At 41.0% G+C, this 18757-nt stretch overlaps 1 protein-coding gene across 2 annotated transcripts in view; it reads right to left on the reverse strand.

The window, feature by feature from the left end:
- The window catches only part of uggt2 (UDP-glucose glycoprotein glucosyltransferase 2), a 381083-nt gene that overhangs the window by 62947 nt on the left and 299379 nt on the right, over positions 1–18757 (reverse strand). For both annotated transcript variants that reach the window (XM_072577884.1, XM_072577883.1), the window contains exon 31: positions 16220–16304. In XM_072577884.1, coding sequence (XP_072433985.1) covers positions 16220–16304 — 85 coding nt within the window. The remainder of the gene's footprint in view (positions 1–16219; positions 16305–18757) is intronic.

Below are 18757 nucleotides of genomic sequence, written 5' to 3' on the forward strand. Positions count from 1 at the left end.
TCCCATTTCTTTTTTCTATTGATGCACCAGGTCTGAGTGCATGGTCTTTCACGGTAAATAGGAGATTTACTTTTAGCAGTATCTGCATTTTTTTGTTAACGCCCCTATCCCCGATGAATAACAAAGATTAGTGTACATACAACAGGTATATGGTAAGGTTTACCACTGTCAAAAACTTGGACTTAATGGCTTGGTGCTGGCTTTCATGACACAAAATGCACAAGGGTAATGAAAGGGTGAGAAAGGCAGCCATAAATTTCATGAGGTCATAAAGCAGGACTTTGCAAACTATTCTGTCATGAGTTCCGAAGGAGCAATGACTTGAAGTGGAACTCAGACAGATTTTTTGACAGTAAGGCCCCTTCAAATAATTGTGTTGTTTTTGTTGGTGAGTTGGCCTAATAGACTACTCTTCAAGGCCTAATTGCTGCTGCAAAAAATCCAAGAAAAAGTAGTTTTTCACGGCAAACCGATGTGTTCAATAATCAGGACTACAATGCATTAATAATCATGATTCTATTACATTTATAATCAAAGTCTAATTATATTCATAATCACATTCCTAATACATTTACAATCAGAGTCACTTTAAAATTTGGGATACCACTACATTGATTAATCTCAATATTACGATAAGAATGCGCCATCAACAATTGAGATCTTATTGCAAAAATAATCAATACTGATTTACATTAATAATTAGAATTCTATTACATTGATAATCATTACATTAATAATTGCATAGCTTCTATTGCATTCATGACCAGCTGACGAGTGCCTAGAAATTATTGCTTAGGTCATTAGGAATGTTAACACATTAGTATTAATTATTTCAATTAATGAGTCCTATTGTCAATAATCAAGATCTGATTATAAAAATTAATGATCAGAATATTATGCATTGTATTGAGAATCAATGTTCAAATACATTCGTAACGCATATACGTTTTCATTAATCAACAACCTACCCCACCCATAATGTGGATCTTACAACATTAATCAAAATCCTCCTCCATACCTCACACAAGAGCAGAAGTCTATCCCAGTATCCTGCTCTTAAAAGTGTTAAATCCCTAATATTCACTTGCTAGTCATACAAATCTGAAGCACTGAAATGGCACCACTGTGGGAAAAACATGTGAAACGGTGTCATGAACAGACTGATGGATTGAGTTATCATCATTCTGTCCTTTGATTTGAGTTCTGCTCAAGGTCATAAGCTTCTGACCTTGGTTTTCATGTGACTGAACAGGGTCATTGTCAAAAATCAGATTTTCAAAAATCCAATGATTTTTAGATACATGGGGCTGAACATGCAATAGACAATAGAGAATAGACAATAGGTGCAGGAGTAGGCCATTCTGCCCTTCGAGCCAGCACCACCATTCATTATGATCATGGCTGATCATCCTCAATCAGTATCCTGTTCCTGCCGTATCCCCATAACCCTTGATTCCACTATCCTTAAGAGCTCTATCCAACTCTTTCTTGAAAGTATCCAGAGATTTGGCCTCCACTACCTTCTGGGGCAGAGCATTCCATACACCCACCACTCTCTGGGTGAAGAAGGTTCTCCTCAACCCTGTTCTAAGTAGCCACCCCTTATTTTTAAACTGTGTCCTCTGGGACTCACCCATCAGCAGAAACATGCTTCCTGCCTCTAGAGTGTCCAATCCTTTAATAATCTTATACGTCTCAATCACATCCCCTCTCAGCCTTCTAAACTCAAGCGTATATAAGCCTAGCCGCTCCAATCTTTCAGCGTAAGATAGTCCTGCCATTCCGGGAATCGACCTCGTGAACCTACGCTGCACTCCCTCAATAGCCAGAATGTCCTGCCTCAAATTTGGAGACCAAAACTGTGCACAATATTCAAGGTGCGGGTCTCACTAGGACCATGTACAGCTGCAGAAGGACCTCTTTGCTTCTATACTCAATTCCTCTTGTTATGAAGGCCAGCATGCTATTAGCTTTCTTCACTGCCTGCTGTACCTGCATGCTTGCTTTCAATGACTGATGTACAAGAACACCTAAATCTCATTGTACTGCCCCTTTACCTAACTTGACTCCATTTAGGTAGTAATCTGCCTTCCTGTTCTTGCCACCAAAGTGGATAACCACACATTTATCCACATTTAACTGTATCTGCCATGCATCCGTCCACTCACCTAGCCTGTCCAGGTCACCCTGTATTCTCCTAACACCCTCCTCACATTTCACCCTGCCACCCAGCTTTGTGTCATCAGCAAATTTGCTAATATTACTTTTAATACCTTCATCTATATCATCAATGTACATTATAAAAAGCTGCAGTCCCAGCACTGATCCCTGCGGCACACCACTGGTCACACCTGCCATTCCAAAAGGGAGCCATTTATCACGACTCTTTGTTTCCTGTCAGCCAACCAATTTTCAATCCATGTCAGTATTTTGCCCCTAATAACACGTGCCCTAATTTTGCTCACTAACCTCCTATGTGGGACTTTATCCAAAGGCTTTCTGAAAGTCCAGGTATACTACATCCACTGGATCTCCCTTGTCCATCTTCAGAGTTACATCCTCAAAAAATTCCAGAAGATTAGTCAAGCATGATTTCCCCTTCATAAATTCATGCTGACTCTGACCTATCCTGTTACTACTATCCAGATGTGTCATAATTTCGTCCTTTATAATTGACTCCAGCATTTTCCCACCACTGAGGTCAGACTAACTGGTCTATAATTCTCTGTTTTCTCTCTCCCTCCCTTCTTAAAAAGTGGGACAACATTAGCCACCCTCCAATCCGCAGGAACTGATCCTGAATCTATAGAACATTGGAAAATGATCACCAATGCATCCATGATTTCTAGAGCCACCTCCTTCAGTACCCTGGGATGCAGACCATCAGGTCCCGGGGACTTATCAGCCTTCAGATCTAACAGTCTCTCCAACACCATTTCCTGCCTAATATAAATTCCCTTCAGCCACTATTACATCTGGGAGATTGCTCGTGCACTGGGAAATGGTATGTGGAGAGCAGGATTTGTTTCCTTTCTTCCCCTTCTTTGTTGCCGCTCTGTCTCATCATTAAGATGTTTGAACACAAAGCCTGATAACAACATGGGGAAGACTTGTTGCAATTTTTGAACAATTGGTAGCAAGCTCTTCCCAATCTTTAAAGTCAATGCTACCATGCTTTAAGGAGAGTTCCTGAATGTCTTGTAGTATTACCTTTGTCCTCCTTGGAATACCTGCTTTTTGATCAGTAAGAAAACAGGACCTGACATTAGGCATAACATCAGTCCACTATAGCAGATTTTTCAGAAGTTTTGCCTGATTACTTATGGAGCTAGCTTCAAGGAGAACACAAGCATTTGTCTGATGGTCCTCTATTGAATCTGAAGGAGGTAGGGGTATTGCTGGTGAAATTTATCTAGCACTCTATGTGTCACTGCGACACAATCTAGCTCTCATTGCAGTACAGGGTATTGGTGACAACTGGATTTTTATAGATCTCTATGGTCAAATGCTCACTGCTGCTGTTTGTAGAAAGCTGAACTGGCACAACAGAAGCAGATGGATCTATAAGTCGATGGAGACCTTTTGAGAGAGGTGCTGTTCAGGTCTGTGAAGCACTCAACATATTCCAGATTCTATCCTTCAATGTATATGCGAGATGGAAAATTTGACTTATCAGGTCTGAGTTGATGAATTTTGTTTTGGATAGGTCGAGTTTCTTGTCTGCAGAATTGAAAAGAACAAGAGTAGGTTGGAACTTGGGTGGAAAGTTGGCAAAAACACTTCATACTGTAGGTTGTACTTTAAGCCAAGTTGCTATTAAAAATTATTAAAGTAGATAAGACTTTGCATCCTGGTGGGATCTATCCCAGAATATAAAGAGAGGCATGAGAACAAATTGCTGGAGCATTGACAGATATCTTCATATCATTTTTGGCCAATGGTGAGGTCCCAGAGGACTGGAGAATAACCAATGTTGTTTAAGAACGGTAACAGGGATAATCCAGGAAATTACAGGCCTGTGAGCCTCAAGTTGGTGGTAGGGAAATTATTGGAAAAGTTTCTCAGAGACAAGATCCATACACATTTAGAAGCAAATTGATTTATTACTGATAAGATAGCATGTTTTTGTGTGGGGCTGATCGTGGCCCATTAACTTGGTAAGAGTTTTTTGAGGAGGTGATGAAGATAAGTGATAAGGGAAGTTGGTATTGTCTATGTGGACTTCAGTAAAGCCTTTAACAGGGTCCCTCATGACAGACTGGTTCAATAGGTGAAGTCACATGGAATCAGGAGTGAGATAGCAAGATGGCTTCAGAACTATTATAGGAGACAGAGGGAGCGGTGGAAGAATGCTTTTCAGAATGGAGAGATGTGACTAGAGGTGTCCCATACAGATCAGTAGTGGGATCTCTGCTGTTCGTGGTCTATGCAAATGATTTGGATGAAAATGGAGCTGGTCTAATTAGTAAGTTTGCAGATGATACAAAGATTGTGGTGTTGCAGACAGTGAAGATTGTCAGAAGATACAGAAAGATATAGACCAGTTGGAGGCATGGACAGATAAATGATACTTGGAGTTCAATCCAGACAAATGTGAGGTGATTCATTTTGGAAGGTCAAGTACAGGTGGAAATTATATTGCGAATGCCAGAACCCTTAGGAGTTTTGATATGCAGAGGGATCTGAGTGGGCAGGTCCACAGATCACTGAAGGTGGCAACACGGGTGCATAACGTTGTAAAGAAGGTCTATGGCATCTTGCCTTCATTGGAAAGGACAGTGAGTATAAGGATAGACAAGTTATAGCGTGGCTTTATAGAACTTTAGTTAGGCCACAATTGCAATATTGTGTACAGTTCTGGTCACCACACACCAGAAGGTTGGTGAATGCCATGGAGAGGATACAGGAAATGTTTACCAAGATGTTGTCTGGTATGGGGGATTTTTTGCTATGTAGAAAGGTTGGATAGACTAGATTTTGTTTCACTAGAACACAGGAGATTGAGGGTTGACCTAATAGATGTTTGTAAGGTTTTGAATGGCATGGATAGGGTGAAACATATGAGGTTTTCTCCCCAGGTGCAGAGGCCAATTATAAGGGGACACAGATTCAAGATGCAGGAAAGGAAGTTTAAAAGAGATGTGTAAAGCAGATTTGTCACACAAAAGGTAGTGAGTACCCGGAACACGTTGCCAGAGGAAGTGGTGGAAGCAGACACAAGAGCAGCATTCAAGAAACATCTGGACAAATACACGAACAGGAAGGGAATCGAGCGATACTGATCCTGTAAGCAAAGACAGTTTTAGTATGGAAGGGTAAAATGTGTCGACGCAAGCTTAGAGAGCCAAAGGGCTTGTTCCTGGGCTGCATTGTTCTTTGTTCTCTATATTCTTTGTTATATTAGTCTCTGGTGTCAGTTTAATTCCGGCAATGGAGGTGACTGAGATTAAAGGGTTTTCCATCCAAGTGACACTCAATACACTACAGGACAGCTGACATCTGATCTTTGGTAGAATGAGTGAGCATATGGCTTTGTGAGATATTGTATTCTTGGTCCTTTCACTAACCCACTCACAAGCACTTCATGTTTATCCTTCACTAATCCATTCACAAGTGAACATTGCATTCCTGTTTCATTCATTCCTAACTCCCTACTATAACACAGTTTCATTCATTCATTCATTCATGAAACCGCGGTTCTGTAGTATATTTTACTATCATAATATAGACCAAATTTAAACAACCCTATCTAATTAAAACAAACCTTTCAACTATGACTGACTTTTCACCCTTCAATACTTATCAACCTTTGCTACAAGCAGTGTTTAGGCCTATTTATTGCTGAATAAGTGTAGCATATCATAAGCAATACCATCTCCATCAAGTCTCAATGAAACATTATAATATTAAATCAGCCCTTACCAACCATCTCTTAGACCTGGAACACCAAACATTTCCCCAGTTAGTACGTACTTGTTAAATACCTTTTAACTGGGCCATTATCCCTTTAAGAAACTGTCAAAACAGCACTTATATGAAATTGCATGAATGAATGAAACTCACACAGGCAAACAGTCAACAAATCTCACAACCCAGCTACTGTAATCCGTTTAATATCCTTTATTCTTTTATTAAGTACAGGTACAATTTCTAACCCATTTAGGACATTTGGCCTCGTATTTTTTTAACTAACATTTACTAACTTAAAAGACAAAAGGACAAACTCCTCTTAATTATGCAAGCAGACTGAACAGGCACTTTATTTTTCAATAAATATATATTTTAAAAAAAGATTTTTAATATTACAACAAATACAAAACAATACAATTCAAAACAATACAAAGAAAGAACACCAAAAAAAATGTAAAAAACCCAAACGGACCTCATGTACAAATGTATAAATATGCATAGAAAAACATACATATATAAAAATCCAAGTAACTACTTAACTAAATAATTAATAACCAACAACAAGCTAACAAATAACTTAGCTCAGCCAAACAAAACACTCATTCTCAAATATCACATTCATATGTTCGCAATGCCCCCTCTCTGGATATTGGCCTCATAAAGCATAATCGCTATAGCTATATAAAAGCCCTTATTAGTGTGGCAGACAAATCTGTGTCCAGGTATTCCAAAAACAGCTGCCAAGTCTTATAGAAATTCTCAGTTTTGTGGTGTACCATACTTGTGAGAAAATTTAAGAGGATATACTCCATATCAATCTTCCGCCAACCCAACAGGCCCGGAGGATTTTCGGATATCCAATCTAACAAGATATTTTTTCTTGAAAGTGAGGATGTTGAAAAGTTTTTCTTATGTGCATCTAAGGGAACACACTGTGCAGGCCAAGAAGAAGAGAGATTGGGTCCTTCTCTACCCTCATACCCAAAATCCCCTCCATTGCACCCACCACAGTGCTCCAGTGTGTTTGAAGCTTACCACAGGAGCAGAGACAATGGGTAAGAGTGCCCATACCAACCTTGCACTTGGGACATGCTGAAAATACCCCTGGTTTAAATTTTGACAAACATTCTGGAGCCAAGTGGACCCTGTGGAGAATCTTCAACTGTAAAGCATGGATCCTATTGCAAATTGATATTTTTCTTGTGTTTTCCCAAATATTTTCCCATGCCTGTGAGGAGACTTTGATGCCTAGCCCTCTCTCTCCCACACCCTGCAGAGTCAATCAAATTCTCTTAGAGGGCGCCCCCCCCCAATTGATGTTATAAAGTGCTGACAGAAAGTGTACTGTTAGCACTGAGTACCCTCCTCGCTATGTTGGATTTGTAGGAACCAAAGTGTAGTCTTTTTTTGAATAAAATCTATAAGTTGAGAAAAACGAAAGAGGTCTCTGTTAGATAACTCGTATTTTTGTGCTAACTGTTCAAAGGACATCATTGTGTCTCCCTCCAATAAATCGCCCATGCAAGACACACCCCTAGCTGCCCAATGTTTGAATCCTAACTCTATCATTCCCGGTTGAAAACCCAGCATAATCACTACAGGTGTAAGAGATGTTTTGCCAATATTGCCTTCCCTCTGCCGAATTGCCCTCCATGCCTTAACAGTATTGATAACTATTGGGTTATGGCAATATTCCCATCTGTCCTCATTTTATCCAAAAGCAGCAGCTAGTAAGGGGGCACCCTGCCTGAGAGGTTTTGCTTATCTAACCATATTGAAACAGGGTCACCACAAGCCCAAACGCTCAAGCTTAGTTGATAGTTTATAATGTCTAGGAGATACATTCCCCCCAATTTGTGAGGCAATTGCAGCTGAGCTAATTTAATTAGGGGCCACTTAAGATGCCAAATAAAAGAGATGAACCAGCCCTTCAGTCTCCTGAACATTTGCTTATTGAAAATCATGGGGAGCATTCATATAAAGGGTACAACAAACGGGGGAGAATATTCATCTTAATAAGCACTATCCGACATAACCATGAGACCGGAAGCGCCTCCCATCTTTGAATTGATTTGATTTTGTCGAATATTTGAACAAAATTAGCTTTGAACAACCAATCAAGATCTGGAGTGATGAATAAGGCCAAAAACATAAACCCCGCTCCGTGACCACTTAAATGGAAAGTGATATTCGCCCTCAAGACCTAGCACCTTTGTAAGACCACCCATAGGCATAGCCTCTGATTTTGCAAAATTAATCTTATACCCCAAAAAGGTGCCAAACGCACTGATGCATTGTACCAGGCGAGGCACCAAAACTGCTGGATTTGACAAAACAAATGAGGACATCGTCCGCTTACAACGAAATCTTATGTAATTTTGACCCCACATCTGGAGCTGATAGATTAGGATCCCTATTAATGGCCTCTGCCAATGGTTCAATCACCAACATAAAAGGCAATGGCAAAAGGGGACAGCCCTGCCAGCTGCCCCTAAAAATGCTAAAATTCCTTGATCGTACTCTGTTGGTGATGACCGCAATGAGAGGGTCATGGTAGAGAACCTTTACCCATCTTATAAAGGCTTTGCCTAGCCAAACTGCTCCAGAGCATAAAAAAGGTCCAGCCACTCAACTCAGTCAAATGCCTTCTCTGCATCTATAGAAACCACTAATCCCTGTATTTACTGTTGTTGACATGCTTGAATTACATTAAGCAGCCTCCGAACATTATTGGAGGATCTGTGGCCCTTCATGAAGCCCGTCTGGTCCTCTTTAACTATAAAAGGTAACACAGTCTCCAGCCTTAATGCAAGAGTCTTAGAGAGGATTTGAAGTCCACATTTAAGAGTGAAATGGGCCTGTACAAAGCACAGTCTCCCAGGAGCTTCCCTTTTTTAAGAATAGGCAAAATATTGGCCTCGCTCAGAGACAGCAGGAGACGATCATGACCGTATGAGTCATTGAGCATGTTGAGCATCAGGTCTGACAGTATGCTTATAAATTCCTTAAAGAATTTCCTGGGTAGTCCATCAGGACCAGGCACCTTTCCACTCTGAAGCTGCTTCCCAGCCTCCTACACTTCTTGCTCTGATAAAGGGGCATTGAGAAAAGATTCTTGTTCGGGGGTCACACCTGGGAGCTCCAGATCTTTGAAAAAGGACTCCATCTTGGCCCACCCCTCCTCACAACCCTCAGATTAGATTAGATTAGATTACTTACAGTGTGGAAACAGGCCCTTCGGCCGAACAAGTCCACACCAACCGTCCAAAGAGCAACCCACACAGACCCATTCCCCTACATTTACCCCTTCACCTAACACTACGGGCAATTTAGCATGGCTAATTCACCTAACCTGCACATTTTTTTTTGGTTTATGGGAGGAAACCGGAGCACCTGGAGGAAATCCACGCAGACACAGGGAGAATGTGCAAACTCCACACAAACAGTTGCCTGAGGCGGGAATTGAACTCGGGTCTCTGGCGCTATGAGGCAGCAGTGCTGCCCACTGTGCTGCCCACTTACAGTAAAATCTCTGGAATGCCACATTAGTCTTTTTGGAATCACGTGTTGGATTCCCAGATCCTTCCCTAATCAATGTAATGGCTTGAGGAGCACTCCTTTTCCTGGCGAGATATACTAGGTACTTGACTGGCTTGTCACCATGCTCATGTAACCTTTGCTGTGCGAAAGTAAGCTCCTTCTTTGCTGTCTGTGTGAGCATGGAATTTGATGCAGACCGCAGCACTGTAACCCTCTGTAGCTTGACCAATGAGGGCCTGTCAAAGTAAGCCTTCTCAGCTGCTTCAACCATGAAAAGAATGCAGTCACATTTGAAGAAAAACAGTACTACAGTAAAAAGGTGGGAATAGGAGGCTCAGTATCATCTTAGATGCAACAAAAAAAAAATGGTTTGAGAACAGAAAACGAGAATAATTGCTCTTCAGACAGAGGGATGGCGGAATCAAGGGTTAATATTGGGACTAATCTTTTTCTAACACAAAAATTTCATGGATATTGGAAAATGGGAGTGGGGTTGGAATTTCATCATAAAGAGTGCAGGAGACCATGCTTGCAGTGATTTAAAAGGGACATTAGGGGCAACGTTTTCATGCGTGTAAGGAATGAGCTGCCAGAAGAAATGTGGAGGCTGGTACAATTACAACATTTAATAGGTTTATGAATAGAAAGGGTTTAGAAGGATATGGGTCAATGCTGGCAAACAGGGCTAGATTAATTTAGGATATCTGTTCAATATAGATGATTTGGACTGAAGGGTCTGTTTCCATGCTCTACAGCTCTACGACTCTGTTTGCCTTCTTCACTGCCTGTTACACCTGCCTGCTTATTTGGAATGACTGGTGAACAAGGAGATCCAGATCTTGTTCCACCTCCACCATTCTGAATGTATTATCATTCAAATAACAATCTCTCTTCCTGTTTTTGCTTTCAAAGTAACAACCTCATATTTATCTAAAATATATTGCGTCTACTTTGTATAATCTGCAAACTTAAAGTATAAAACATGACGATACTGCTCCTTTAAGAAGATTATGTTGTCCTTGTTTGCTTTTCAGAGAGGTAATAAAAGACATAGACTCTGAAGTCTAAGTTGAAGGGTTTTGGGGCTAGTTTGATTGAAGCTAACTGATACTGCCTCAGGAAACAGGTTTTCATGTTTAAAAAAAACACTTGTACAATGAAAGGGGAGCGGCCAGTTCTCCCAGCTCAGCTTTACTCTGATTTGGTTTAGTTTTTAGCAGTAGTGTTGAAAAGGTTACTAGACCTAAAGAAGCAGGTTTATGCTGATCCTCCTGTCTCTCTGACTTCTCTCCTGTAAGAACCTGTGTCTTATTTTACCTTTTGTGCCAAGGTGATTGTTGCATTTGGAACTGCATCACTAAGTTTGAATGATCTGTTGGGTTTTCAGATAGGTTACGTTATTCGATGTTCTGCTCTCTTGTTTGTGTTTCATTCAGTAAATACATTCTGTTTTGTTTAAAACTAAGTCGCTTGACCAGGTGCATCTCTGCTGAAATATCTGCGTTACATCTGTTGAAAACAACTAGCAAAGTTAGGGTCTGGACTAGTTCTTTGAAATGTTTTGAGGAGTCTGGCCTGATCCATAGTAAAATCATGAATTATATTATGAATAGGTGGGATCATCGCACTGATCATTGCAGTACCCCATTAGTCACGCTCTGCCACTCAGAAAAAGATCAGTTTATTCCTACTCTGTTTTCTGTCCATCCAACAGTTCTCATTTAATCCTTACATTATATTTTAAAGAATCCCTACAGGCCATTTAGCATCTGACCTCTGAACAGCATCCCATCCAGAGCCACTCATCCACCCTAACCTTATAACCATGCATTAACTATGGCTAATTCCCCTAGCTTTACATCCCTGGATACTATGTGGCCAATCCACCTAACATGCACCTTGTTGGATTATGAGAGGAAACTGGAGTAACCAACAGAAACCCATGCAATTAGGGGGAGAATATGCAAACACTGCACAGACAAATGCCCACGGCTGGAATCAAACCCAGATCTCTGGTGCTGTGAGACTGCAATGCTAACTGTGCCACTGTACCACCATGCCACTTCTAATCTACTTCAATCCATTTCAGTGCATAACCTCTTGTCCCATGCAATTTAATTTTAAATCATAATCTCTTATGTGAGATCTTTTTGAAAGCCTTCAGAAAATACAAGTAAAGCATGCCCACTAGTGCCCTCTTATCCATTCTACCGGTTACGTCCTCAAAACATTCCAGCAGATTGATCAAGTACTTTTCCCCATCATAAGTTCACGTTGTTGCTGTCTGATCCTCTTACATGGACTTACTGGGGTTAAATTGGATACTCTAAAATGATGTATAGGAACAGGGTGCTCAAGTAACCTGCAACTATTAAATGTACTGCAGACAGCCCACCAACTGTTTTGAGATTTCAACATGCAATCTATTGTCTGCATTCATAAGCAGAGAGCCCAAAATCAAGAGGTAGTTATCCATCAACAGCCAGCTGTACTACATCTGGGCAGGTGCAGGGTGGCACGGTGGCACAGTGGTTAGCACTGCTGTCTCACAGCGCCAGAGACCTGGGTTCAATTCCCGCCTCAGACGACTGACTGTGTGGAGTTTGTACGTTCTCCCTGTGTCTGCGTGGGTTTCCTCCAGGTGCTCCGGTTTCCTCCCACAGTCCAAAGATGTGCAGGTCAGGTGAATTGGCCATACTAAGTTGCCCATAGTGTTAGGTAAGGGGTAAATGTAGGGGTATGGGTGGGTTGCGCTTCAGCGGGGCGGTGTGGACTTGTTGGGCCGAAGGGCCTGTTTCCACACTGTAAGTAATCTAATCTTGAGCATGGTATAGAAGACATTCTACAGTTGAAAAAGTGAAGAGTGACAGACCAGGGAACATTGAGCAAGTACTTCCTGCATCACACTGGAAATATTGTCAGCAGAGCTAGAAGATGTTCCATGTATTCAAGAGGGAGCAAAGTTTTAGGATACCCTCCAGAAACATGAGATGTTGGGAACAAATAGCTACAGAAGCTCATGGCAAAACTGTCATCAGAGGAGCTGGATATAACGACACAAGAAGTTTAACGATCTCACATGTGAAGTGAAGATCGGCGATAAATCTTCACGTGTAACACAGGTTGACAGTTACTTCGGCATGTATCACTTAAACATAAACATATAATCAGTGATACTCTTCTCTCTTGACTTGCAGATGATGCTGCACAACTAGTGGCAGCAGAAATTATTTACAGGGAAGCAGACAAATCTGCAGGTTCTAACCATCCCTCATGGAGGAGATGTTGTCAGCTCTTATGGCGAGAGCCATTATTTAGGCTATGCCAGTAAGAGGGCTGAACCTATCAAAAGAGAGATTATAGTATACTGTTGAGCTGCCTGTCTGTTGCAGAGGTCTAAATATTTAGTCAACTAATGGCTGCTTACAGATTAACATGCATTAGTCTTACTTAGTGTGAGACACATAAGAAAGATGGCCATTAGATTGGGTTGGAATTATTTCTTATAGTTATTTGATGAGGTTAAGGACTGAAGAACATCAGACACACTGTTGGCAACTTTTAAAAGTTGATTTTGAGAAACTTTAAGCAGTTTGACAGGTTGCTCTGCGTGCACAGTGCATTAACAGAGGATATCATTGTAAATAACATATTAGGTTGCAAGTCAGTGTAGTCCTCTCCATGATGGCCTAGATGTGGAGTTTAAAAATGCTGTCTACAAGATGCCACTGCAATGGATTATTGTGAAATATTTCCCTTATATCAATCAACATTTCCGTCTGCCAACTCACTCACTCTACCATCTACTGACTTACCTAACCTTCCAGAACCCTACCCATTCACTAACACTCACACTAGATCTAAACTCACCTTAGGCAGCTCGTGATGTGGAAGGAGGGGTGGGGGTGCATACAGGACTTCCAAGAGTTTTCTAAGCAACACTGCATTCCAACTGGCTGGATTCAGAAGACTGACAAGGATCATTCAGCGGCATCGTTTCAGGGGAAATTGGATTTTTATTGAGTCAGTAGAGGTTGGAGCTTCATTGAGTCAGGGACAATTGGAGTAACATCAAGTCAGGGGAACTGGAATCATAGAATCCCTACAGTGCAGAAAGAAGTCATTGAGCTCATCAAATTTGCACTGATCCTCCAAAGAGTAGCTCACCCAGATCCCTGTATTTACCATGGCATCTAGTCTGACATCTCTGGACGCTATGGGGCAAATTAGCACGGTAAATCCACCTAACCAGCATACCTTTGGACTGTGGGACGAAACTGGAGCACCCAGTGGTAACAATGCAGATATGGTGAGAACAAGCAAACTCCACACAAACAGATCCTGCATGTCATGGAGCAGAAACTAATCAAGATGGAAGGCATGTGCAGCTTCTTCAGTGATGTTCTAATTAACAGAAAGTGAGAAACAGCATGCTGTAGCGTTAAACAAACTTTGAGGTTAACTTCAGGATTATGGATGAAACTAAGAAGCACAAGAGTTGCTTCATGGTGTCAAGTGCATCACACCCGGATGGAAGATATCCACCCAACATAGGAGAAGGTAAAAGGGGATTTTCATAGAATCATAGAATCCCTACAGGCCATTCTGTTCTACAAGTCCATACATGCTAAAATTGCCCATAATGTTCAGGGATGTGTAGGTTAGGAGCATTAGTTTGGGGTAAATGTAGAGTAGTAGGGGAATGGTTCTAGGTGGGTTACTGTTCGGAGGGTTGATTAGATTAGATTAGATTACTTACAGTGTGGAAACAGGCCCTTCGGCCCAACAAGTCCACACCGCCCCGCCGAAGCGCAACCCACCCATACCCCTACATCTACCCCTTACCTAACGCTATGGACAATTTAGCACAGCCAATTCACCTAACCTGCATAAGTTTGGATTGTGGGAGTAAACTGGAGCACCAGGAGGAAACCCACGCAGAGACGGAGAGAATATACAAACTCCACACAGTCAGTCGCCTGAGGCAGGAATTGAACCCGGGTCTCTGGCGCTGTGATGCAGCAGTGCTAACCACTGTGCCACCATGCCGCCCTTTTGAAAGCAAAAAAACCAGAGGACAAAGAACAATACACAACAATCCTATAAATGTTCTAAATTCTTTCCCAATTTCTGAACTTTCTTCTCCAGCACTCCACTTCCCCCATTACTACTTGAATAAATGCCACTCCCTCCAGACTTCATGCCAGCTCTGATGAAGAGCCATCTGAACTCGAAAGATTAGCTTGCTTTCTCTCCATGGATGCTGCCTGGCCTACTGTGATTGCCAGCAGTTTTTGTTTTCAGCCCAATTTAGCTAATAGAGTCGTTCCACTGTATCAGCAGCTCGTAGTTAAATCAGATTGAGACTGATCTGTGGAATGTCAGAAAGTACTGGAAAAAGTGAACTGCTGATAGAGATGCTGCTTTAACCTACTAGCGTCCCAAGCCACAATTTATTATCATGTCTAATGCCTCATCACAGCAGTTGTCTCACAGAGTAAGCAGCCTGTAGTATAAGCTTAATGTACCTTAAATTCCTGTCAAAATCAACCCATAATTTGAGAAAGAGGCAGAAGAAAATCATTAATGGTATTATTAAATTCCAAGTACGTGCATGTTAGGGAATTCAGTTTGCTCACTTCTCCAAACGTCCACCCATACTACCTTATCCCATTCAAACTCCCTGGATGGCCTCTCATGTCCCTAATGTCAAGATCAGCTTCTCATCAACCTCTGAGGTCCTGCATGCTAAAATACAGTCCTTTTATCTCCAACATACAGGACAAAACAATGAAGTCAAGGGTGGCAATTAGACGTGTTATACATTTCACAAGTAATTCATTCGTAACATTTCACCATATTAAAAAAACTCCGCTAGGCTACAGAGAATTAAACTGTTAATCATTCAATCTTTTTAAAGTTTCAATATATGAACCCACAAACCATTTGAAACCACTTATTTTGTGCAAAAATACATAATAGAGATCAAACAGCCAGAACTGTCAATCAAGCCAGGATGTTGGAAGTGAAATAAACCCCTTCCCTGTGGTGGGTGGTAATGACGTGAAACTCTCCTAACTATGAGGGTGGTACAATCAGATATGGTCAATGATCTCAACAAGGAATCAGATGGATCTGTAAAAGAAATAAATTTGCAGCTCTACAAGGAGAGGATGGGGAATGGGAGTGACTGCACGGATCTACAGAGAACCAGCATGGACTCGATGGTCCAAATGTATTGTAAACAACTCAGTGATTCTATAACAATGACAAGACTCTTGCTGATTTCTGCTGCAGCACTGGCTGCAGAGATTGAAATTAAAAATGGACAAACCACCCACATGGATGGAAATTTTCTTTTTCAATTTGGCTTCCATTATCACCTCACACATACAAATGAACAGTTTTTGGGAAAAGGATGATGCTAGGGTTACAGGTTTCATCATAGTACAATTGATCAAGGTGAAGTGGGGGTTTCAGTCAATTGTCAGCTGATGGTCACAAAGAAATAACTCAGTGCACACTAACAGCTTGTTCAAAATTTGCGCCATCTCAACATCAAGATTCCAAATTTGAAAAACACAATAGGTGCCTGTTTTCTTAAACTTACAGAATTATTGCTGTATTTTTCAAAATCAGCCCTGCGAGAGTCAAGTGTCATGTTCAATGAGATGATTTTATCACAAATAAACTGTAGTTCTCCAAAGATAAAATCAAATTATACAAACGAGGAACTACTTATGACATATTCACAATTGTATTTACCTACCTGAACTTTGAGAATTTTGCTTTTGAAACTGTTCAGTACTACAGCAACATCATCTGCATCATCAGGAGAATCTGTGCCTTCATGCCTGCAGGAGAGATTACAACTGATCACCAATGATATCACACACTATTATCAAAACAATTTGGACCCTGGAAATGACATAAATTAGAAGATGGAATCACACGCTAGCAGGAAATAGTGGAATGGCATCATAGAGAACAGAAAGGTCCTTTGGTCTCTCAAGTTTGTACTGCCAAAAATATACTACTAAACACACAAGTTCCAATTTTCCTGCACTAGGCCCACAGCCTTGAATGGTATGGTTCTTCAAGTGCTCATTCAAGTACTTTTTAAAGAGTTATGAGGTTTCCTGCCTCAACTGCCCTCCTTGGCAGTGCATTTCATACTCTTACCATATTCTGGGTAAAGAAACTTTTCCTAAAATCTCTCAAAACCCCATCTTTCACTTAAAATTATGCTCCTTTGTTATTGACCCTTTGACTACTAGGAACAGTTGCTTTCTATTCACCCTGTCTGTGCCCCTCAATCATATACATCTCTATCAGGACACTTCTCAACCTTCTCTGCTCCAAAGAAAATAATCTGAGCTTCTCCAGCTTCTCTTTATTGCCGAAATACTACATCTTAAAAACATCCTGGTAAATCTCCTTTGCACTCCTTCTTGTGCAATCACATCTTTCCTATAATGTGGTGACCACACATTACTCCAGCTATGGCCTTACAAAACTTCTGTAAAACTTCAGTTGCTCTTATAATCAATGCCACGACTGATAAAAGCAAGTGTACTGTATGCCTTCTTAACTATATTAACCTGCCTTGTCACCTTCAGGGATCAGTGGACAAGCACCCCAAGATTCCTTTGTTCCTTTGAGCTTTTTAGTGTCTTGCCATTCATTGAGTACTCTTTTGTTTTGTTCCGTCTTCTAAAGTGCATCACCGCACATTTAACAGAGTTAAGTTCATTTGACATTGATTTGCCCTTCTGACCAATCCATTTATATCCTCCTGTAACTTAATACTTTACTCTTCACTGTCAACCACATGGACAATCTTTGTGTCATCCACAAACTTACTTATCATTTCTCCCAGCATTCTCATCTACATCATTTATGAATATCACATATAATAAGGGAACCAGCATGGATCCCTGTCATATGCCACTGCACATCGGGCTGCAGTCACACAAACAGATGGCTACCACCACCCCCTATCTCCTGTCACTAAATCAATTTTGGTTCCAATGTGTCAGGCTACTCTGAATCCCATGAGTTTTTACCTTCTTTATCAGTTTCCCTTGTGAAATTTTGTAAAAGACCTTGCTGAAACCCATATAAATTGCATCAATTGCACCTGCTTTCACCCACCCTCTGAAGTCAAGTCTCTGAACAATTTTGGATGTTTGAAGGTGGTCATCTATCATTCTTCTAAATTCCAATGAGTACAGACCCAATTACTCAACCTCTCCTTGTAAGAAAGTTCCTCCATACCTGGTATCAGCCTAATGAACTGACTGTCTCCAAAGCCAATGTATCTTTTCTTAGATAAGGGATCCAAAACAGCATTCCAGCTATAGTCTAACTATGGCCTTGTACAGTTTTAGCAAAACCTCCCTACTCCTATGTTCCATTTACTTTGAAATAAATGCTGACATTTAATTTAATTTTCTTATTCTCCACTAAACTTGTATGCTAGCTTTTATAATTCATGCACAAGCACTTGCTTAGCAAAAACCTGTTCACCGGCTCTCAGATTGAATTCCAGCAAATCCACACAACTCCTGACTCCATTATAACTTTGGTTCAAACATGGAAAAAAAAAGATGATTGTACAGGTGAGAGTTATTTGGCTTAACATCAAGGCCACCTTAGGCTGAGTGTGGTATCAAGAAGCCCTAGCAAAATTGGAGTCAATGGCAATTGGGGAAAACTCTCCATTGGTTGGAGTCACACATGGCACAAAGGATAATGGTTATGGTTGTTGGAGATCAGTCATCTCAGGTCCTGGACATCTCTGCAGGAGGTCCTAAGGGTAGTGTTCTAGGCCCATCCATCTTCAGCTGCTTCATCAAAGATCTTTCACCCATCATGAAGTCAGAAAAAGAGATATTTGCTAATGATTGTACAATCTTCAGCATCATTCATGACACCTCAAACTGAAGCAACTCATGTCCAAATGCAGCAAATCATGAACAATATTCACACTATGGCTGAAAAACTGCAAATAATGTTTGTGCAATATCAGTATCCTTTCTCAGGTCAACATTTCTAGCATTCAGGTAGTGATTGAAATCAATCAGTTCCATTTGGCAGGTTACATTTTTCACATGCCTGATACAAAACTTCCAACACAATTTTCCTGTCTTGAGCTCCTTCATTGCAGGTGGTTACCAGAGGCTCAGAGAAAACACTGAATTCAAGGATATCCTCAGAACCTCCCTGAAAAAATGCAAGATCCCCATTTAGTTGTGGTAATTTCTAGCCCAAGATTCCCAAACTGGAAAAGGAGCTTCCATGATGA

The sequence above is a fragment of the Chiloscyllium punctatum genome, chromosome 9 (genome assembly GCF_047496795.1).
Source record: "Chiloscyllium punctatum isolate Juve2018m chromosome 9, sChiPun1.3, whole genome shotgun sequence".
In the NCBI taxonomy this organism is placed as follows: domain Eukaryota; kingdom Metazoa; phylum Chordata; class Chondrichthyes; order Orectolobiformes; family Hemiscylliidae; genus Chiloscyllium; species Chiloscyllium punctatum.